Raw genomic sequence first — 24,828 nt, 5'->3', positions numbered from 1 at the left:
ACATGAACCTCCAGAAGGCCTATGATACAGTGCCACATAGCAGACTTCTGAGCAAAATTAGAGCTCAGAATAAGAAAGGCAGTTGCAACATCAATACAAAATTGGCTGAGTGACAGGAAAAGAATAATGATTAATGGATGTTCTTTGGACTTTGGGAAAATTGCTTTTCCTGATACAAATTACAGGTCTATATCTTCAATTTCAAGATGTGTAGATGATTTGGAAAAGTGAAAACAGCAGCATTGAACTTCAAGAAGATAAAGAGAAGTTGGTAGTATGAGTGTATAGTCAGATGAAGTTCAACTTGAAGTGTGGTGTGATAGCTTTTGGTAGGAAGAACATGGAGAAACAATATAAAGTTAATTGTATAATTTTAAAGCCACTCATGAACAGAGGAACCTGAGCATATATAAGCCATGTGTATTAAAATGTATCCATAAAGCATTCATAACTCTTTGCTTTATGAATACAGCAATAAGTGCAAGAACATGGAGGCTATGCTGAACTCATATATAATGCACTCATTCAGTCTGAGCTGGAGTATTGTATCCAGATTTTCATACTACTCTCCAAGAAGGAAGTATTTGCATCCAAGGGAGTGCAGAAGAGGTTTATGAGAAAGGTTTCAGGGATGATGAATTTTAATTATGGAAATAAAGGAGTTGGGACCCTTTCCCCGGAGAAGAGAAAGCTAAGATGAAATATAGTTGAAATATTTAAAATCCTGAAAGGTCTGGACAGAGGAAAAAGAGAGAACATTTTCCATCTTGGGAAAGGATTGAGAATGAGATGCACAGAATTAAAATAATTAACAAAGGAAGCAAAAGTGATACAAGCATTCATGCAGGTTCAATAAGGGTATTCAAAAGGGAACTAGATGACGAAGAAAGTGCAGTGTCTGGGGGAGAATGCTGGAGAATGTATTAGGTGCAATGCTCATTTGAAGAAGTGGTGCAGACACAATGGTTCAAAAGACCTCCCTCTGTGCTATTATAACGTTGTGATTCTATGAAAGTTCTTGCGTTGAAATAGAAAGTTCCAGATTGGACAACTGTGATGAAAATTCAGATGTGAGTCTAAGTTAGTTTGTCTTTTGGGATGAAAGAACTTTCAATCTTTCAACACCTTTTTATCTAACGATATCGGGCTATTTTGTTCCGAGCTGCCCTTTCTAGGACGAAGATTAAAGTGGTGAGTGGAAAATTCACAGCAAATATTAAGAAGAACATTTGCACATTGAAAATTATCAAAACTTCCAGCATTAATTGCTGAAATTGTCCCTTCTGATATCAGTTCGAAATTGTCCTGTCACTAGTCTATTCCTTCTTACTCTATTGTGTGGAAGCAGCCCCCTTTCTTGTATTTCCAGGGTAACATTCATTGGGTGTAATGGAAAGATGGAAATGTTAAAAGATTCCGCCTTGGTTCATGAAATGCATATCAGAAATGAAAAGACTGCTGTGAACTCACAATTTGGTATATGGTTGCATTCCATTTTTGGTAGGTCTCACCACATTTTTTGCCATATTTTCAATCTTCAGACCTTCAATTTCAACACATGCACACAGACACGCATGCACACGCACGCACAAACACACATCCCAATTAAATTCCTTGATGGCTATTTAATTAAAACTTGTTTGTGAAACAGATTGGGATATTCTTTAATTTTAAAGATGTTATATAAATTAAAGTTATTTTTAGGAATTAAATTCTGTTGCATTACTATTTGAAGACAGATGTGAAGTCTTATAATGGACAAAGAAACATTCAAAGAGATTGAGGGACGTAGTGAGATTAGATTAGATTACAGTGTGGAAACAGGCCCTTCGGCCCAACAAGTCCACACCGACCCGCCGAAGCACAACCCACCCATACCCCTACATTTACCCCTTACCCAATTTAGTATGGCCAATCCACCTGACCCTGCACATCTTTGGATGGTGGGAGGAAACCGGAGCACCCGGAGGAAACCCACACAGACACGGGGAGAACGTGCAAACTCCACACAGTCAGTCGCCTGAGGCGGGAATTGAACTCGGGTCTCTGACGCTGTGAGGCAGCAGTGCTAACTGCTGTGCCACCGTGCCGCCCATGGTGTTGATATTGATCCTTGAATAAAGAACAGATTTGTTGGACTGTGTTTCCTTCCTATGTTTCTACATGCGTATGAAGTATTATATGAAACTTGATATGTATTTTAACATAGATTCCTTACAGTGTGGAAACAGGTCCTTCGGCCCAACCAGTCCACACCGACCCTCCGAAGAGTAACCCACCCAGACCCATTTCCCTCTAACAAATGCACCTAACACTATGGGCAATTTAGCATGGCCAATTCACCTGACTTACACACCTTTGGACTGTGGGAGGAAACCGGAGCACCCGGAGGAAACCCACGCAGACACAGGGAAAATGTGCAAACTCCACACAGTCGCCCAAGATTGGAATCGAACCTGGGATCCTGGTGCTGTGAGGCAGCAGTGCTAACCACTGAGCCACCATGTTGCCCCTAAAAATACACCTATATATTTAAATGCAGAATCCTTACAGTGTGCAAACAGGCCATTTGGCCCAACAAGTCCAGACTGGCCCTCCAAAGAGTATCCCACACAGCCCCATTCCCCCTGACTAATGCACCTAACCTACTCACCATGGGCAATTTAGCTTGGCCAATTCACCTAACCTGCACATCTTTGGACTGTGGGAAGTAACCAGACCAAACCCACACTGACACAGGGAAAATATGCAAACACCACATAGACAGTCACCCAAGGCTGGAATCGAACCTGGTCCCTAGTGCTGCAAAGCATCAGTGCTAACCACCAAGCCACTGTGCCACCCCAAAGGTTTTCTAACTGTTAATAGTTTGCTAAACTTCCTCTTTTATCAGGAAGAATTATCGAAGTGAGGCAGACCTTGATCCAGTTAAGGTTCCTTGATGACCCCAAAATTCATTTCACTGTCCCGACCTTTTCTTACAGCCCTGAATCTTCTAAGCCGTGAATTATTTGCCTTTCCTTAAGATGCAATTGAAATCCAGGTCTTTGTGCTTCTTCACCTAATTCAGGATCTTTCCATTGAATTCGCATTCCCATTCTTTACCACCTGCTTCAGGTAGTGGAATGCTTTTGAGATAGTTAGGATGCCAATTGCAATTATTAATGAGTGAGGTGTGATATTCTTCAGGTGCATGTGATGGTACAATATCCTCCAACAAACCATACATTTCATGTTTCCCTCTTTAAAATCTTTGTAGACCATTATTAATGGCAACACTTTCAGTCACCATCCAAATCTATGTCTGATGCAGTGACTATGTTCGTGCATATTTGTCCCATTTATGAAGCATCTTGTATTTTTACTGCAAAAATATCCTATGCAAACAGAAGTTATTAAAACCTTGAATATAGTTCATTTACTACAACAAAAGGAATATTTTGCCATTAATATATATGTATTATTATATTTAATTATGGTGTGTTGAGTTTAAAACTTAGTTTTAATTAGATGAAACCAAGCTTTTAAACATAGAATCGCTACAGTTTGGAAGTGGACAGACAGACCATTGAGTTCTCACCAACCCTCCGAAGAACCAACCCTCTCCTCTATCCCTGTAACCCTGCATTTCCCATGGCTAAGACACCTCGCCATCACATCCCTGGACACTATACGCAATTTAGCATGGCTAATTCACTTACCCCATACATCTTTGGACTGCGGGAGGAAGCTGGAACACCCAGAATAAACCCACACAGACATTCAGAAAACGTAAAAACTCCACACAGCCAGTCACCTGAGGCTAGAATTCAACCGAGGTCCCTGGTGTTGAGAAGCAGCAGTGCTAACCACTGATCCACATAATCAGGTTGATAATCAGGTGATTGGCAATAAAAATTAACTGCACACCTTCTTGTCACAGCCAATGGAATAATTTTCAGAGATGGACAATTTATTATCTGTTCATTTGTTGCATTTCAGAGGATGAGGTATAGTCCCTAAAGTGCTTACAGTTTAAATGGTAGTTTCAATGAGCAGTCTTAACAAAAACATACAAGTGAAATCTTGAAGTAGCTCTAGTTCTACCAGTAGAAAATAGTGCATTGTCATTTCCTGAATGGAGTGAAGTTCGAATGCTACTTTTTCAGGAACAGGTCTTTTGTTCCCAGATGTTGAGAAAAATGGAATAAAATGCGATTTAAAAACCTCTTTTTCATTCATTTGGGGGGCATGAGCATTACTGGTAGCCAGTACTGATAGCCCATTCCTAGGTGCCCTTGAGAAGGCGCTGGTGAGCTGCCTTCTGGAACTGCTGCAGTCCATGTGCTGTAGGTAGACCCACCATGCCATCAGGCAGTGAGTTCTAAAATTTGATCCAATGACAGTGAAGGAATGACGATATATTTTCAAGTCAGGATGGTGAATGGCTGGGAGCAGACCCTGCAGTTGGTGGTAACTTGCTGCCCTTCCCTGTAGTAATTCTAATGAGGTCAGCCAGGTGGATTCATAGAATAAGACTTGTTAATCTGGTCCAATCAGGGAACCCTGGCTAACAGATAAAAAAAGGAGTGTTTTCCCCCTCCAATTATATTTTGATTTAATCCCTGCACTCCCCTTCACTGTTTGATCACACAGCATTGCCCTTTGATGTGAAGGGCACTGCTTGTCACTGGCCACTCGGGTGTCTTCCTATCTTCCTGGTGGTGGAAATTTGAATAAAGATTCGTGCAACTTGTGTTTTTCACTGTGTCTCACACCTGCACACACACAACATGGGTGCTGGGGAAAAAAATAAGCACTACTGCAGTTATGCGGTAGTGTGGGGGGATAAAAACAAAAAAAAGTTAAAAAAAACAAAAAAAACAAAAAAATGAGTAATAAAAACCAAAAAAAAACCAGGAGTAAAAAAAAAACAGAAGATTCAAAGCTTTTGTTCACTCTGAGAGCTGGCTAAAAAAAAATAAAAAAAATAAATAAACTGTTCACTCTGAGAACTGGCTATAAGGGAGCTGGATCAGTGTCAAGGAATCTCCATGTGAAAATGAATGTTGACTTGTGACAGGATATCGGCCTCTGTGAAATTATTATATAAAAAAGGAGTGTCGAACATCCTGTTCACTCTGAGAGCTGGCTCGGAAGGAGCTGGGTCAGTGTCAAGGGCTCTGCACATGCAAATAATGAGTGGCTTGATGATGAAATACTGGACTCTGTGGAGTGATTTTGGGTGTGCAGCTCCAACAACACTCAAGAAGCTTGACTCCATAAAAGAATAAACAGGAGTGTCAGAGGTTCTGCTCACTCTGAGAGCCGGCTCTGAGGAAGCTGGATTCAGTGTGTGAAGGACTTTCTATTAAACAAAAAAACGAAAAAAAACAGGAGTGTCGAACACCCTGTTCACTCTGAGAGCTGGCTCTGAGGGAGCTGTGTCAATGTCAAGGGCTCTCCACATGTAAATAAAAGGTGACTTGGTGATGGAATACCAGCCTCTATGGTATTATTTCATTGCACTTCTCGATGGAAGTGGTTATGTGTTTGGAAGGTGATGTCTGAGTATCTTTGTTAAATTTCTGCAGGGAATTTTGTAGCTAGCTCACGCTGCTGCTACTGAGTGTTAGTGGTAGGAGTGGTTGTCTGTGGATCAATCAAGTGGCTGCTTTATCCTGTGTATTGCCAAACGTCTTGAGTATTTTTGGAGCTGCACTCATCCAGGCATTTGGGAAGTACTTCTTCAGACTCCTGACTTATGCCTTGTAGATGTTGAACAGGTTCTGGGGAGTCAGAAGGTGAGTTACTCACCACAGCACGTCTAGCCTCTGACCTGATCTTGTAGTCACTGTATTTATGTGGCGAGTCCACTTGGTTTTGGTCAATGGTAACCACAAACATGTTGATTGTATGTATTATAGCAAAGTTACATTGTACAGCTGGTTGTGTTGGCAGCAAATAGTTCTGCATTGCTGTTGAAGTAAAATATAAGGCAATTTGGATATGAAGTGATCTGACTTGTAGTTAGGAATGAAGCACAAAGGACATTTGCAGAGTTTATTGTTGTGAATGTGGGCTTTGATGTTCAAAATCTTAAAATATTGTATCATGGTGCTCGGATTGCTTCTTTCTACGTAGTTTCCTTCTCTTTCTTGGACTTCATACATCATGTAAACATACAAAATAGGAGCAGGAGTAGCCCATTCAGCCCTTCAAGCCTGGTCTGCCATTGAATATGAGCATAGCTGACCATCCAACTCAGTACCCTGTTCCAGCTTTCTCTCCATACCCTTTGACCTCTTTAGCTCTAACAACTATATCTAACTCCATCTTGAAAACATTCACTGTTCTATCCTTCACCGATTTTTGAGGTGGAGAATTTCACAGGTTCACCACACTGAGGGTGAAGGAATTTCTCTTCTCCTTTTCCCTAAATAGCCTAACCCATATCTGGAGACTGTGACCCTTGGTTCTTGATCTGCCAGTCTTTGGGAATATCCTTCCATTAGCTGAATTAATCAATGCTTTAAGCCTTTGTCGGTGCCTCTGTGAACAGCCTGGCATTAGGGGTTATGCAACAGATAGTTGAAAATGATTTTTTTGCATATGTTTCTGACTGGTTACTCAGTACTTTGTAGGCAAAACCTGTCTTGCTTCATGATACCTTTGGTGAAGATGTAATATAAAAAATTTGCAAGCAGGCCGACCTTACTTTCACTAAAGTATCATGTATGACCAGAAAACAGAAAATATTGGATGCCAATTCTTCAGTCTCTGGGATGGAGATGATAAACAGCCAGATTTGCCCATCGCCCTTCACGAATATAGAGAAGAACATTGTTGTACTTGTTATCTGGCATCCTATTCCTAGCTCATCTCAACTAACCCTCACCAGCATCCCAGTCCCTGCAAGAACACATGAGTAGCGTTCACTGTAATTTGCATTGAGAAATCAGTATTCTTTGCATATTAACTGTAAAAGGAACCATTTAACTTCCAAGCAAGATCATTGTTTTCTACTCAAATTGATTACGTTAATCTAATAAAGGTATGGAGCTTTTCTGAAAGACTTAAAGGGACTCAGACATACTGTGAATTGTTTTGTGTTTCATTTGTGCCTTTTAATAGCCTGGAGATGGCAATTCCCTGGGAACCCTCAGGAACTTACCCAACAAATCTACTTAATGTAAGGGATAGACTTAATATTAATCTGTGCCCCCACCAGAATTTAAAGGGCCCAAGACAGCTCCCGGAAAGAGAAAGCGCACTATTTCAGCCTCAGGAATTTCAGTGTCTCTCCACTGCTGAGGAACACTCTGATGTTTGACCAAGCACGATCAAAATTAAAATGTAAATAAATGTTGGAACTTCTCCAATTTTGCTGAAATCCATTTTTGAAGAATTTGATCTGAGTCATGGGGCATATTAGTTGACCGCAATGATTCTGCCTAAGAAATCCATCAATTATAATATATTATCCTTGCTGTCTCATTATGAATGGAATTGATTTATAGACTGATTTTCTGGTGTTAATTGTCCCTATTTCAATGTGTAATAACATGTTACAATGTTTTTAAAGGCTGCTAGATATAGTTCTCATGGCTAAGTGGAAAAGGCAAGGAGTTAAACAATTAGCCATCATCAAGTTGATTGGTGGAGCAGGCTTAAAGGACCGAATGACCTGCTCCTGTTCACATCTGCTACGTTTCTCTGTTTCTACTTCTGAAATGTGCACAGTTTTAATCAGAATGACCAGAGAAGCAGTACCTAACTCAATTCAAGTTCCATAATGTTTTGGTCAATATATTGAATATGTGGTAAAACTATATTACGGAAATATTGCTCTGCGTTAATAGACTGAGTGCAACTAAAATAAACTCAAATGTATTTTGTAGTGAAGCATGATATATCAGAAAAACAAGCTGTCTTTTGGCAACCTGCAGGAAACCAAAACACAGGAAGTAGCAAGAGGCTTCCCCGTCTCAGAAACGTGTGGTTGATCTAATGTGATGTGTGAAATGCAGGTGCAACACTTGTTACTGGGTTTTAACAGAAACATTCCATTTGTAAGCAAAATGTTTGCATTTCTTAGTAGAACACTGAAGGAACTTAGCTTGAAGAAAAGTTTTGATGCTGTAATATTTGTTAAGAACAAAAAGCAAAACATTCAATTGCCCTTGTAATCCTATACAAGGGTTGCAATATGTGATTAATTTATACCAAGCACAAACTTGGCCAGCTGACTATAATCATAGTGGTGCACAGCCAAAAGTGGAGGTACTGTTCAATGGTTACATGCTTCTTCTGAGGGCTCGGTAGGCTAGCACTAATTAAAACTAGTGTGCCCTATTTATGCATGATGAATTCTGGCTTCTGAAGGAGATGTAAGTGATGGGATAATGCAGAAACAAGCTTAAAGAATGGCGTCAGTGAACAGAGAATGCTCTCTAATATCTTCAATTCAGAACTGAAGAATATATTTTTTTCTTCAGGGAGCGAGGATCTCTTCCACTTGCTGGGAAGATATTGACAGCAAATAGTCCTCATAGTCAGTGGGGAAGTAATGAGAGCAGGTATCTCTCATAACCAATGAGAAGGTAGCTGTCATAACCAATGAGAAGCTAATGAAAGCAGATAGCCCTCATAGTCAGTGGGACGTTAATGAGAGCAGGTATCTCTCATAATCAATGAGAAGATAATGAGAGCAGGTAGCTATCATAGTCAGTGGGGCGTTAATGAGAGTAGGTAGACCTCATAGTCAGTGGGGTGTTAATGAAAGCAGATAGCCCTCATAGTCAGTGGGGTGTTAATGAGAGCAGGTAGGCCTCATAGTCAGTGGGCCGTTAATGAGAGCAGGTAGGCCTCATAGTCAATGCCAGCTGTTGCACTGCAGGGACGCATAAGGTTCAATGGTTTCCCATGACAAGTCAAAATCTGTAATTACATTTTTAAATTCCTCAACAACTCTACTATATACCTGACACAAAGCTGGATTTTCTCAGCTGCCAACAATTTCTATCTAACACCATTTATACCCCAGATTCATAACATCATCTCATGCTCAGACATTTCACATGACTGCAAACTGTACCCTCATATCTCACAGCTAGCACACCCTGCCAGCTACTAAACTGTGACAGGCACATCATCCAAATACAATGCATCATACTCACTGGCAACCTTGCCCACTCATGTTGGAAATGGTAATCCATAATTTAAAGCAGCAGCATCTAACCAACAGGGCCAGGCATTGCTGCGTATGCTCCTTTACATAGAAACAATTCTAGAGTCATCAGTAAGGCCATTACTTATGGAAGGGGTGAAACTATTGGGAATGGTGGCACATTCCCACCTTCTTCTCTTTCTGGCTATCCAAAAGGCAGGTTGGAGGCTGGAAGAACACAACAAGCAAGGCAGCATCAGGAGGTGGAGCAGTCAATGTTTTGGGTGTAATTCTTCCTATCCAAAAGACAGGCCATCTATCCTCAATGGCATCCTGTAAGATTATAAGCAGTCTCTTTCACTGAAAGTCACCAGTCATACTGCAGTCCCAGGAGTAAAACACGAGGCCAATGAAAAAAACAGCTACTAAGAGAAGGGAAATTAGTTGAGTTTTGTAAGCATTAGGAGAGATGATGGTTCATGGTTAGCACTGCTGCCTCTTAGCACCAGGGACTCAAGCTCGATTCCATCCTCAGGTGATCGGCTGTGTAGAGTTTGCAGCATGGGTTTCTTTTGTGTGCTCCCATTTCCTTCCATAGACCAAAGATGTTTGGTGTTGGTGCATTGGCCATGCTAAATTCCCCATAATGTCCAGGGATGTGCAGGCTAAGTAGGTTAGTCAAAGGAAATGCAGTGTTACAGGGATGGGAGTGGTGGAGTCTGGGTGGAATGCTCTTCACAGGATCAGTGTGGACTTGATGGGCCAAATGGCCTGCTTCCACACTGTTGGGATTCTAAGATTTTCTTATTCCATTCTTCCAATGGTCACAGCAAAGTTTGAATTTGAACAGGGTGGTGATATTGCAATTATATATCTAAATGATTCTGGCTTAGTATCAGAAACAAATTGGCCAGCTTCCTTTGATCAACAAGTAATGTGAGTACCGGCGACCTCCGTATCCATGGAATAGTTTTCCATGGTTTCTGGCGGTTTACCGCAGCCCAAACATATTACAGGGAACATCCCAGAACTGGGGATGAGGGGGTTACCAAGAAGCTAAATTTCCCATTTAAGTGAATGGGTTCGCTCCTATCTGCGGTTTCAGGCTTCTCTGGTAGGTCTTGGAAAGTATCTCCCATGGGTACGGGGGAAATAACTGTAATCCTGAAAAAAAATCACATTTTATCGAAGCTTTTCATCGAGAACTTAATATGAAAATTCAAATGAAATACTAAAGTTAAAGGAAAACCACATTTATACTGCTTGAAAAGAAAGTGCTATTGGCAAGTGGACTGTGATTGGAAGAGGCATTGCCATAAAGAATGCACCAGTCAATGATGACTGACAGTTAGCTGCTAAGCTTTGTTGATATTTTAAACCTGACATGACTGGACCATATCAAATACCATCCGGTCCTGCTCTCCACTGACCAAACTGCTCACTATTCCAGAAGTTTTTTGGAATCCAACAGTAACTCTTAGCTTCTCCTCTCCACTGAAATTCATTTCAATGATTTTTTTTCTCCCTATCTCCTCCACCCTTCCCTCCAACAACAAGTGTGAGAATCTCATGGATTTCTTTCTCACTAAGATTGAGACCATCTATTCACCTGTTTCTGCTGCATCCCTCCCTTCCTCTAACCCCAAGGTAAACTGCCTCAAAGGTTGTTGGCTGCCTGAGCAGTTAATATATATATCTCCCTTCAGTTGCTCTCCTAACCCAATCATGTCCTCTCCTTCCATGTTCAATTCCATCACATTATACAGGGGAACCTCACTTATCCGAACGTGATGGGCGGGCACTGCTTTGTTCGGATAATTGATTACTCGGTTAATCGATTAAATGCTTTTCCTCTGGGGCTCGGAGGTTCTTAAGTCTGCTCCTTGTTCAGGAGACTGCAGCAGCACACAGCGCACGAGGCCCCACCCCCAACACTACCTCCCCGCCCTCGACCCTGTCCGTATCCTCCCCCCGCACCACACACCACCCCTGCTCCAACCCGTGTAGCACCTCGCCCGCCCCCAACACCTCCGCTGCCCCAACCCGGGCAGCAGCTCCCCCCCTCCCAACACCGCCCCGCCCCCAATCCATGCAGCAGCTCCCTCTGCCCCCGCCCCCAACACCGTCCAACACCGCCCCTGTGCCAACCCCGCCCCCCCAAACCCCGTTCAGCACTGCCCCTCGTCCCCCCAAAACTGCCCCCGCCCCCAACACTGCACCTCCGCCCCCATCCCCACCCAGCACTGCCCCCGCCCGCTCTCCGGGGCAGCCCAACTGGACACTAACAATAAGACTGCTGCCTTCGAGGGTTAAGTCTCCAAATAGCACACACACACAGACAGCTTTTTACTGAAGCTTTTTGACAGGTTCTACGTTTGCCCTGTACAGGACAATGTGTTGGAGAGTTTATCTGGGGAACGGGTGTGTGGTGGGGGGGGGGGGCGCATTGTTAGGATGCACTCCTCTGTAGATCTTCAGGGAAAGTGTGAGGAGAGAGAAAGGGCGGGAGGTCAGTCATTTGGAGACGGTGCCTGTTTAATCACTGTAAACAAAAGACGCAATCACTGCTGGAAAGACGTCTTTCTTGTAATGTTTCTCAGGGGACCTCAAGATCACCGTCAGATAATCCGATTTTCGGATAATTGGTATTTGGATAATTGAGGTTCCTCTGTAGATCTCTACGTACCTGTTACAGTCCAATTTCTGATGTTTACCTCATCCAAATCTTTGTTACTCTCTATGTGACTATTCCAAATCTCCCCTGGCTAACCTCCAATTATTCCACCCTGCATAAACTTGAACTCATCCAAACCTCTGCTGCTTGTATCCTAGCCCACACCAATTCTTGTTTACCTATCGTTTTTGGACTCACTGATATGCATTGGCTTCCAGTCCAAAAACAATTAAATTTTAATATTTTCATAATTGCTTTCAAATCAATCCATATTTTCATTCTTTCCTTTTCTCTATAGTTACCTCCATCCTCGGGACCCTTCAAGATCTATTCTAATGTTCTGTCCACAAAAGTGACCCTGATCTTCTGTGTTCTTCTGACTCTGGCATCTTGTATATCCACAACTTAAATCACTCCATCTTTGACAACTCTGGAATTCACATGCCTAAAGAGACACACCTCTATCTCTCTTTCTTCCTCTGAGCACTTCTTAAAACTTAGCCCCTTGGCAAAGCTTTTGAACATCTGCTTCCATATCTCCTGTGCTCAGTACTATTGTAAGCAGTAAGGTCAGCTGAATTTCTTCCTGTCTTTTGAACCTCCTTCATTGGCTGCAACAAAACGTTTTGTCCTGTTTAGAATGAGGCTACACTTCTCTCCAATTAAAATGAGGTTAACTAATTTCTACCATGTCAGCAGGAAGCCAACTACAGCATTTTGTGAGTGAAGGAAAGGCCAGAGTTATTAGCTGTTGACCCTGCAAAGAATATTACGAGAAAAAGATAAGATAGCAAGCTTTTGGGTTTTCATGTTCTCAGGTACAAAAGGAAGATGAAAGGAATAGACAGTCTAAAGTCCTTCGAGTGTCCCTGAGATATAGGGTTTTAACCTGAGACCACGGTTGTTTAGTTTGTGCTGTTGGAGTGGTCTAAGTCTACGAGGTAAGAAGACTCTGAGAGCACCGGGAATTCAGCAGGAACTGTGGTTTATTCAATGAACAATCAATTGCAGTAATGAGAGGAATTCAAGATCATCACACAGGACAATTGAGTTCACTCTGCAGAATACCCATGCAACATTACCTTTATACACTTTTACATGGAAATCACATGAGTCTACAAGCTAACCATTAACTATGTGGCTAATTACATCAAATCTATTGTACAGTTAATTTCATCAAATCGCTGTACATTACACACTTACTAATCAGTTTCCAGCACGTGGTGTCTGTTCGCTTATGTGGTCACCCGTTCATGTCTTATCCTTTGTTCCCAAACACTCTCTGGTCTGCTGCTGTTCTGCTCTGTTTACTCATATCAGTTGGAAACTCACTATGCTACTGTGGTTTGGATAGGGTGTCTTTATCAAGGCAGCGAGCTAATCACCCCTAACATCTCATTCCAATTCCCCGACACCTGAAGCAACACCACTCAGCCGGAACATCCGCACAACACACCATACGGACCTCTGCTTAGCCAGGAACTGAAAAGACCATCCCATTCCCTGTCCTCTCTCTTCACTCCACTGTCCTCCTATCCCTGCTTCAGTGGAGGACCACTGTCCCACATCTGAGACGATCCCAGCAACCACCGAATACCCTAATTCCCCTACTTCAGTGCCCTGGAACATCAGCAATAGTGAATATTGCAATTATCCTTCTATTTCTCAGTACTCTAATTGTTTTAAAATCCACATAGTCTCCAGAAACCGTTTCTTCTTGGACGATAGAGTGAGTGAGAGAGAGAGGCATCTCCACTTAGTTCAGTCAAAAAGATCCTCTCCCTTCTGTTGCAAGCGAATTGAAATAGAAGCAATTGAAATGGTGTTTCCATCTAAACTCATTGCCTCAAAACTTGATAATTTTTGAAACAAAAACAGAAATTACATGATAAACTTAGCAAGTCTGCTATCATCTGTGGACAGAAAACAGAGGTAACAGTTTGAGTCCACTGACTGTCAATTCTGATTTCTTCAGAACTGATTATAGCGAGGAAAAGGTTGGTATATATGCTGAAGACAGAGCTGTGGGTGGTAAAAGAGTGAACAGATATATGGAGATGGGACCCTGACCGAGAGAATGGTGGTTAGGTAGACAAAGGGATGGATGTTAGAATGTCAGGATAAAGGAACGTTCATAATAGAGATCATTTGTAGGTACAAAAGTGTTGACTGTTCTGAAAGCAGTCCATGTTGTGACAGGGCCTGTGGTGTGTCGCTGGGTATAGGACGTGGAAGAACGTGTCCAGGCTCTAAAATTATTAAACTTAATATTAAGTCTTGAAGGCTGCAGGGTGCCCAAGAGGAAAGTGAGATGCTGTTCTTCCAACTTGCACTGACCCTCACTGGAGTACTGAAGCAGGGCTGATACAGAAATGTTGACCAGGGAACAGGGTGGTGTGTTAAAGTGAGAAACAGGGTAATTTTTGCAGACAGAACATAAGTGTCCTGCAAAGTGTTTTGTCCCTAGTCGTGTTTTGTCACCCCAATTTAGACAGACCATTTCGTGAGCAACAAATACAATAGACTAGATTGAGTGAAGTGCAGGTAAATTGCTGGTCACCTGGAAAGTGTGCTGGGGCCTTGGATAGTTAGGAGGGAGGAGGCAAATGGGTAAATGGTGACTGCATAGAAAAGTGCCGTGAGGCTGCAGGGAGACTTTGGAAGTGGAAGAGGCGTGGACCAGGGTGCCCTGAAGGGAATGGTCCCTGTAGAATGCTGTCAAGGAAGGGAAGGGAAATATGTGTCTGGTGGTGGCATCCCTGATATCTGTCCTAAATCTATCACCCCTCAATTTAAAGCTATGTCCCCTCCCGTTAGCCTTCATCATCCAAGGAAAAAGACTCTCACTGTCTACCCTATCTAACCTTCTGATTATCTTATTCGTATCAATTAAGTCACCTATCAGTCTTCTTCTCTTCAATGAAAACAGTCTCAGTTCCCTCAGTCTTTCCTTGTAAGACCTTCCTTCCATACCAGACAACATCCTAGTAATTCTCTGAACCTTTTCCAAAGCTTCCACTTCCTTCATATAATACAATGACCAGAACTGTACGCAGTACTCCAGGTGCGGCCTTATCAGTGTCTTGTACAGCTGAAACATGACCTCATGGCTTCGAAGCTTAATCCCCCTACAATTAACACCAACACACTATACACCTTCTTAATACCCTCTCAACCTGGGTGGCAACTTTCAGGGATTTATATACCTGGATACCGAGATCTCTCTGTTCATCTACATTGCCAAGAATTTTACTATTAGCCCAGTACTCTGCATTCCTGTTACTTCTTCCGAAGTGAACTATCTCACACATTACCGCATTAAACTCCATTTGCCACTTCTCAGCCCAGCTCTGCATCTTATCTATGTCCCTCTGTAACTCATGACATCCTTTGGCACTATCCACAACTCTGCCTACCTTAGTGTCATCCGCAAATTTCCTAATCCATCCTTCTACGCCCACATCCAGATCATTTATAAAAATGACAAACACCAGTGTCCCCAAAACAGATCCTTGCGGCACACCACTGGCAACTAAGCTCCAAGATGAACATTTCCCATCAACCACCACACTCTGTCTTCTTTCAGTTAGCTAATTTCTGATCCAAACCGCTAAATCACATTAAATCCCGAAACTCTGTATTTTGTGTAATAGTCTACCGTGTGGAACCTTATCAACTGCCTTACTGAAATCCACATACACCACATCAACCGCTTTTCCTTCATCCACCTGTTTTGTCACCTTCTTGAAGGTTAATAAGGTAATTGAGGCATGACATACCCTTCACAAAACCATGTTGACTATCCCCAATCAAATTATTCCTTTCCAGATGATTATAAATCCTATCTCTTATAACCTTTTCCAACACTTTACCCATAACCGAAGTAAGGCTCACTGGCCTATAATTACCAGGTTGTCCCAACTCCCCTTCATGAACAAGGGAACATTTGCTATCCTCCAGTCTTCTGGCACTAATCCTGTCAACAATGATGACATAAAGATCAAAACCAAAGGCTCTGCATCTCCTCCTTGGCTTCCCAGAGAATCTGAGGATAAATCCAATCTGGCCCAGGGGTCTTATCTATTTTCAGATATTCCAAAATTGCTAACACCTCCTCTTTGTCAACCGCAATCCCCTTTAATCCACTAGCCTGTATCTCTGTATTCTCACTAACATTGCCCTTTTCCAATGTGAATATTGATGAACAGTATTCATTAAGCGCTTCCCCTATGTCCTCGGATTCCACACACAACTTCCTACTACTATCTTTGATTGGTCCTAATCTTACTCTAGTCATTCTTTTGTTCCTGATATACCTATAGAAGACCTTAGGGTTTTCATGATCCTATCTGCCAACAACTTCTCGTGTCCACTCCTGGCTCTTCTTAGCCCTCCCTTTAGATCTTTTTTGGCTAATGTATAACTCTCAAGCCCCCTAACTGCACCTTCATGCCTCATCCTCACATAAGACTTCTTAATCCTCTTGATAAGAGCTTCCACTTTTTTAGTAAACCATGGCTCCCTCTCTCGACAACTGCCTCCCTGCCTGATCGGCATACACTTAACAAAGACCCACAGTACCTGTTCTTTGAATAAGCTCCATATTTCAAGTGTGTCCATCACCTGCAGTTTCTTTCCCCATTCTATCCATCCTAAATCTTGCCTAATTGCACCATAATTGCCTTTCCCCCAGTTATGCCTCTTCCCCTGCATTATATACCTATCTTTGTCTATTGCTATTATAAGCATAACTGAATTGTGCTCACTATCACCAAAGTGCTCACCTACCTCCAAATCTAATACCTGGCAGGGTTAATTCCCCAGTACCAAATCCAATATGGCATTGCCTCTTGTTAGCCTGCCTACATACTGTATCAGAAAACCCTCCTGCACACATTGAACAAAAACTGACCCATCTAAACTACTTGAAATATAGTATTCCCAGTCAATACTGGGGAAGTTAAAGTCCCCCATAACAACTACCCTGTTACTCTCGCTCTTATCGAGAATCATCTTTGCTATCCTTTTCTCTACATCCCTGGAGAATTTGGAGGCCTATAGAAAACTCTCAACAGAGTGACCGCTCCTTTCCTGTTTCTAACCTCAGTGGATGAGTCCTTAAATGTTATCTCAACTGCTGTAATACTATACTTGATTAACAATGCCACCCACCCCTCCTTTTTTACCATCTTCTCTGTTCTTACTGAAACATCTAAATCCTGGAATCTGCAACAACCATTCCTGTCCCTCCTCTAGTTTTAGTAGACAGTCACACCTAAATTAATGCATATCAGGCATAGTATATTTGATCCTAATTTGTCTGTCTGCGGCAAAGGATTTTGGAGCAGGAGTAGACCATTCAATGCCCTGAGTCTGCACTGCTACTCAAATAGGACATAACTTTTTTTACCTCAACTCCTTTATCCTTGGATATCTCTAAATATGCTGATGTAATAAAAGTCTATCATGACTGGTGTTAAAAAATTTCAAGAGTCCACAGCACTTCAGAGAAATTAGTTCCAATATTCCATTACCCTTTTTGTGAGAACAATGCTTCTGTTTTCACTGTAAAATCGTTTAGCTGTAATTTTAAAATTCTGTTCTCCTCTTCGAGATCTCCCATCAGAGGAAATAGTTCCGCTTTATTAATTGTGTAAAATCCTTTAACACCTTGGTTAAATTATGCTTTTACATTTCTAAATTTAAGAGATAACAAAGCAACATCAGGTGAACTGTACTCATAATTTAAAGTTTTGAGTCCTTCTATGGTATTGGTGAATTAATGTAAATCAAAGACATTTATCTTTTCTGGGATTTGTTGCTTGAAACTTGGTGTATATCATCTTTCAGATAAGACCTGATCAAGTCACTGTCATGAACTGAAAACTTTTCTGACCTTTGAGTTCAAGGTTATTGAGATAAAGGCTGATGTTTTCATCAATTATTTTGATTACCTGTGTCTGATCACCGGCTTTTAGTGGTTTGTGTATATGGACACCTAAATTCCTCTGCTCCTTTCACAGCTCCTAATTTCATATAACTGAAGACAAAATATAATTGGTTGTTCTCAAATCCAAAGTGGTTGAGGTCACACTTCTTCACATTGAACTTCAACTCTCAGAGTTCTGTCTATTCATTGAGTCTATGTTCTTTTGTTCCAATCTACACAATTTACTATTCCTTTTAACTGATCATTATCAGCAAATAAGCACATAATCACTCCCTATTTCTTTGCCTAAGCTTCTCAGTATCTAAGTATTCCCGCACTGTCTGAGGTTACTGTGAAGGACTCTCCTTCTCAACGTTTCCTCTCACCTCAGTTGTGGTGACTCTCAGGTTAATGAGAGAGCAGCCCTATGTTCTGGTAGGATCATGGCAACTTTAACTTTTCATTTAAGTCATTGCTGAGGTTCCAGTACAGACCTCTCAGGAAACCAATTGTCACATTCTAACTATCAAAGATCAGTTCTTTTCTTGGTTTCCTGCTGACACGTGGTAATGTTATCCCCACTTATAAGCACTTTCACATGTGCTGATAAGCTCTAATGAAGAACCTTCTGATTTGGAAATACGTTAATTAAAAAGTATGTTTGTCCCAATGAAGATTGCATGATTGCTGAAAGTCACCACTTTGTGCAGCTATCAGGATACTGTTACACATGACGACATCAAATCGACCTACCACGCTAGTTCGTACTTTCTCTTCATCTTAAAAAGATCAATTAATGGAATTATTTATTCTTGTAAATACCAGGAATAGTAAGAAAGAATCTAATAAATAATCTTCCAAAGGTAAAGGTGTTTCATTTCTTTGCATATATATCCTTGACACTAAATTGTGAGACACATTAATGGTAATCATTGACAAATCATCTCAATCCTCCAAACTGAAAGTGTGGATATAAACATTTACTACAATTTTGAGAAGAAATATAAGGTACAGAAAATAATTATGTCCAGAAAACAACACTTGTAAAAGGGGAGGATTAATGGAAATAAAACAGAAAATGCTGAACACATTTAACAGGTCAGGCATCTTCTGTGGAGAGAGAAAAACAGAGAAACATTTCAGTTTTGATGAAAGATCAATGAAAGCTGCCTGACCTGCTAAACATTTTCAGCATTTTCTGTTTTTTTTTTCAGATTTCCAGCAGCTGCAATATTCTGCTTTTTGATTAAAGAGCAGAGGTTGTAATGACTGTTCATATTAGTAATGTGTATTTTGGAAAAAGTAAGGATGACATTTTCCTTTGTCCTTCCGACCTTGGTTGATACAGAGCTAGATTATTTAGAGAGAACCATCATCAAAACAGAAGTGATTACTTTTGGATGTAGGTTTGCTCACTGAGCTGGAAGGTTCATTTCCAGACATTTCGTTACCCTACTTGGTAACAATGCTGAAAATGCCTGCTTTCTATTTATACTATGATTACTTCATTGGTGCCCTGGAGGCTAGTTAATGGCAATTTAAATTGTACATGTGAATACAAATTCATTTAAGAGTACATTACATTACAAATGTAATTACAACTGGAGTGTCAATGCAAAGAGGTTCACTTTGTAACATAATTACAGTGGTTTTGGTGGTCAGTTAGCTCATTTGGCTGGATGGCTGGTTTATGATGCAAGCTGACATCAACAGTCCAGGTTCATTTCCTGTCACTGAGAAAGTCCCACCTCTCAACTTTGCTCCTTGCCTGAGTTGTGGTGACCCTCAGGTTCAATTTGCCTCCAGCTGTATTTTTTCAATGAGTGAGCAGACAACAGCTGCTTTCACTTTTTTCTGTAGTCTAACTACAATCTGAATCCCATGTTTTTGTTTCCGAGATTCCAGCCCATTTCCCAAGGTCAGGGACAATTAAATATTTTAACTGCACACTGACACCATTAGTATTGTAGCTCAACTACTTGTCTAACTTGGAGAAATGGAAGATATAAATATGAGACTGACCTCGGAGATGAATTTAGTTCAGTTGCAATGTGATGGTCCAAATGTTTCTGAGTAAATGAGCAGGCTATGTGAATGAGCATGTGTTCAGGCATGCTGTCATACCTATTTCTGCCAAATGGTAGTCTTGGCAAAGTGAAATGTCCTTATGTCAGTTGGATCAAGGCTTTCTGTGTACCTTTCCCAATGCTGTTTAAGAGAGTTTGGAGTCTATTGGTAATGTCACAGGAGTAATAATCCTGAGTCTCAGGTTAATGCTGTGATGATATGGGTTCAAATCTCACACATGACAGCTGGTAGAATTTAAATTAAAGAAAAAACATTTGGAACTGAAACATTGCATTAATACTGATGATCATGAATCAATTATTCTTAAAAAGAAACCCATCTGGTTCACTGATATCCTTCTAGGAAGAAAATCTACTGTTCTCACCTGGCCTACATGTAACAGCAGATCCACAGAAATGTAGTTGATTATCTGCCCTTCCCATTTAATGCAATTAAGATTAGACTGTAACAATTGCTGTCTTTACCAGCAACGTCCTACATTGCATAAACGAGAAAGAAAGAGGATCCACCTGTTATATTCCAGTCTTCAGGATTTGGTGGAAGGGTCTACAGTGACTCAATATTAAAACATAGAGTACCCTCAAAGCATGGGCTGGAGCACCAGACAAAACATATCTCAAAAAATACAAATATTCTGCAGGAAGTTAAGTGACTGCCTTCCTCCCTCTGTCTTAGCTTCTATTCATTTTCCAACAGCTGACACAGTCCAGTTGCAAGCTTGCTCTGGTGCAGTTGGATTTGGAAGTTGGATGTTAAGTTTTAGGCCCAGCTCAGATTGGAGCATCTGAGTAGAGCGGAAATCAAGGCGCAGCGGCTCTGAAAAAGTTTGACTTATGCCTTTCAGGCCTTCAACCAAGGTTTGGGGCTGGAGTTGTTATTGTCAAAGACCTTCAGGTGGAGTTGGATTTCTGTCCTTGATTCTGCGCGTGTCTGGGGAACTTATAGAGTCATTTAACATGGAAACAGACCCTTCAGACCAACTCACCCATTCCAACCAGACATCCCAATCTGAACTAGTGCCATTTGCCAGCATTTGGCCCATAACCCTCTAACCCTTCCTCTTCATATACACATCAGATGCCTTTTAAACATTGTAATTATACAGTTGACTTTGGATAACTGCATTTGTATGTCTGGCACTGTGATATCATTGTTGTGGCCAACCATGAAGGGGAACTAATTCAACTCTCTTCACTTTATAACAAAGTAAAATCACAACAGATGGAAATATATCTTGAACAATAAAATTTTGAAAATAAGTGTTCCATTTTATGAGCACAACAGACCGAAATGCCAACTAAACAAATGTACATTTCTGAAGGAAAATACTAAACAAGGCCCAGCTAGTTCCCTGAAGAGATTGTCAAAATCAGAAATTCATCACTCACTTGGTCAGGGTTGTATGACCTAAGTAGAGATTATTCATTATCTCAACCGAATTCATCAGAGGTAGACGAAGATTTAAAGTAATGTACTTCTCTCTGAACAAAAACAAATAAATTTAAGCAAGTTATTTATAAAACTGAAGTGGCATAATTGGTTCAAACACAATTTAATTCACTTTCTGGATATCACAACATATCGATACACTCTTCATACGAAAATGTTTAATCTCAGTAATCTGTCCATTATTTGTCAAGTCTACCCAAAAACTGAGCCGACACAATAATTATCTTGGGTTCCCTCCCTTGATTATCAATTCATGACCCTAGCAGTGTGAGTACAAGCTTGGAAGTGATCAGCCCCTTGTCAAACAGCCCACAGAGCTCTCAATGTTTAAACTCATTGACGTAAAATGGCTGGTTACTTGTATCAAGAACCCAATGGTTGTCAGATTTCAACACAAGTTTTTAATAGATTTGAAATGAAGGATCTGAAAGAGCAAAGCGCATGGGTAATGTCAAAAAATTGAAACTTGCAAGGAAGCCACCGTTTACTCAGCATAATGATCGCCCCAGAGTGATGGCCTGAACCACAGTAATTTAGGCAATCTTGTAAGGTGAAGCTTACTTCAGCAACTGTCTGGCTAATATTAGTCAAGAAAGGATTCAGGCAGAGGGTGAGGTTGAAAAGAGGAAATGATCTCTTTATTATGTTAAAATGATGGCAGTCAATGGCCACTTCCAAAAGTTTTGAAATCTACTTTTGCTTTTTAATTACCTTAAAATGGTTCTCATTCTTGCATTGTTTATAATGTTATTCGAAATTCAGATGTCGAAATCTATCTAAAATAAATCTAAATTGTGTTCTGCTGAACTTTTCCTTTGCATACTGATCCTATTTTTTTTCAGGTACAAGAGGTCCAGAGACAGAGAAGCGCTGAACTAAAGCAAGAAAACCTCGTGACCATGCGTGACGTTGCTTGCAACCTGCCATTTTTTTATGGCAGCATATCCCGTTCTGAAGCTGATGAATACCTAAAGATGGGAGGGATGTCTAATGGTCTCTTCCTGTTGCGCCTATGCCTGCGAAATCTTGGAGGTTATGTTTTATCAGTTGTCTATGAAATGAAGGTCTTTCATTACTCAATTGAACGTCAGCTAAATGGAACTTATGCCATTGCTGGTGGTAAATCTCACTGTGGCCCTGAAGAGCTCTGTGCATATTACTCTCGAGATGCGGATGGACTTTGCTGTGTACTTCTGAAACCCTGCCTTCGACCAACTGGTGTTGAGCCTAAGCCTGGAGTTTTTGACAGCATTAGAGAACACATGCTTCGAGAGTATGCTCGCCAGACTTGGAATCTTGAGGTAATTATTGAAGTAGAATTTACAGATTCTATTAGGTTTGAACTGTTCTCACTTTCAGGCTATAACTTGGATTAAGAATGACTAATGGAAAGAATGTGCAATGCAATAAATAAGTTAAATGCGCAGCAAGTAAACACAAGAAATGAAAGCCAGAACTTGAAAATCCACAAATTATGCAAAATGATAATCAGATTCTGGTTGTAAGCTACCGTTAAGACTGACCCGGAAGCTAGTCAGGACAACATCCACAACATTGATCAAATTTCAAAGTGCCTGATACAAAAGGTGAGAAGTTGGTGCAGTGTTCAAGCCTTGTGTGTTCATGTAACAAACTAACTGTCAGAGCGTGAGAACATAAGAATGAGGAACAGGAGTAGGCCGTCTTGCCTCTTGAGCCTTCTCCATCATTCAATAAGATCATGACTGATCTTTCCGTGGCCTCAGCTCCACTTATCCGCCCATTCACTGTGACCCTTAATTCCTTTACTGTTCAAAACATTATCTCTCTTAACTTTAAAACCAATTACTGAAGTAACGTCAACTACTTCATTGGGCAGGGAATTCCAGAGAACCCTCTGGTGAAGAGGTTCCTTCTCAATTCAGTCGTAAATCTGCTCCCCCTAATTTTGAGGCTATGCCCTCTTGTCCTAGTTTCACCTGCCAGTGGAAACAGCTTCCCAGCATCTATCTTATCTATTCCCTTCATAATTTTATATGTTTTTATAAGATCACCCCTCATTTTTCTTAAATCCAATGAATATAATCCCAGTCTACTCAGTCTCTCCTCATCTCCGGAATCAATCTAATGAACCTCCTCTGTACCCCCTCTCATGCCAGTACATCACTTCTCAAGTAAGGAGACCAAAACTGCAAGTAGTACTCCAGGTGTGACCTCACCAGCATCCTATACAGCTGCAACATAACGTCTCTGCTTTTAAACTCAAACCCTTTAGCAATTCTATTTGCCACCCCAATTACCTGTTGTACCTGCAAACCAACCTTCTGCGATTCATACACAAAGACACTCAGGTCCCTCTGCATAACAGCATGCTGCCAATTTTTGCCATTCAAATAATAGTCCTTTTTACTGTTAATGCGACCAAAATAGCTGACTTCACATTCATTAACATTGTATTCCATCTGCCAGACCTTTGCCCACTCACTTAAAGTATCTATGTTCCTCTGCAAAGTTTTACAGTCCTCTGCACACTTTGCTCTGTCACTTATCTAAGCGTTATGTGCAAACTTTGACATACTACACGTGATCCCCAGCTCCAAATCCTCCATGTAAATTGTGAATAATATTGTTCCTGAGGCACACCACTAGTTACTGAGTGTTAGCCAGAATAACACTCATCTAGCCCCATTCTTTGCTTCCTGTTAGTCAACCAATCTGCTATCCATGCTAATACTTTACCTGTAACACCATGCAACTTCATCTTATGCAGCAGCCTCTTGGGCAGCACCTTGTCGAAGGCCTTTTGGAAATCTAGGTGTACCACATCTACTAGGTGCCTGTTGTCCACCTCACTCATAATGTCTTCAGAGAATTCCAAAAGATCAGTTAAGCATGACCTGCCCTTCGTGAACCCACACTGCATCTGCCCAGTGGGCCAATTTCTAGCTATATACCTTGCTATTTCTTCCTTGATAATACACTCAAGCATCTTCCCCACTATAGAAGTTGAGCTAACTGGTCTATAATTTCCCCATCTTTTGTCTGCTGCCCTTTTTAAACAATGGCATCACATTTGCTGTTTTCCAATCTGCTAGAACTGCCCCAGAGTCAAGTGAATAGTGAAAAATTACCACAAGTCCATTTGCTATTTCTCCCGCCATCTCTTTTAGGATCCTGGGATGCAATCCATCTGGGTCCAGAAACTTGACTATCCTTAGCTCCATTACCTTGTCCAACACTACCTCTTCCGTAATGATGATTGTTTCCAGGTCCTCACCTACCTTCATCTCTTTATTAATTACTGACATGTTATTAGTGTCCTCCACTGTGAAGACTTACACAAAATACCTATTCAATGTCTTGGCTATTTCATCATATCCCATGACCAAATGCCCCTCCTCATGCTCTAAAGAATCAATTTTTACTTTAGCCATGTTTTTTTGTTTCATATATTTACAGAAACTTTTGCTACCTGTCTTTATATTCTGTACTAGTGTTTTCTCATGTTTTATCTTATTTCTCTTTTGTGGCTTTCTGTTGACCTTTAAAGCTTTTCCAGTC

At 41.0% G+C, this 24,828-nt stretch overlaps 1 protein-coding gene across 2 annotated transcripts in view; it reads left to right on the top strand.

The window, feature by feature from the left end:
- Positions 1-24,828, top strand: part of zap70 (zeta chain of T cell receptor associated protein kinase 70) — a 102,626-nt gene that overhangs the window by 22,545 nt on the left and 55,253 nt on the right. For both annotated transcript variants that reach the window (XM_043721105.2, XM_043721106.2), the window contains one exon: positions 22,131-22,589. In XM_043721105.2, coding sequence (XP_043577040.1) covers positions 22,188-22,589 — 402 coding nt within the window. In that variant the 5' untranslated portion in view covers positions 22,131-22,187. The remainder of the gene's footprint in view (positions 1-22,130; positions 22,590-24,828) is intronic.

The sequence above is a fragment of the Chiloscyllium plagiosum genome, unplaced genomic scaffold, assembly GCF_037043375.1.
Source record: "Chiloscyllium plagiosum isolate Xiang-an unplaced genomic scaffold, Cpla_swu_hap1 HiC_scaffold_28, whole genome shotgun sequence".
Classification (NCBI taxonomy): Eukaryota; Metazoa; Chordata; class Chondrichthyes; order Orectolobiformes; family Hemiscylliidae; genus Chiloscyllium; species Chiloscyllium plagiosum.
This window is presented reverse-complemented; position numbering and strand designations above follow the sequence as displayed.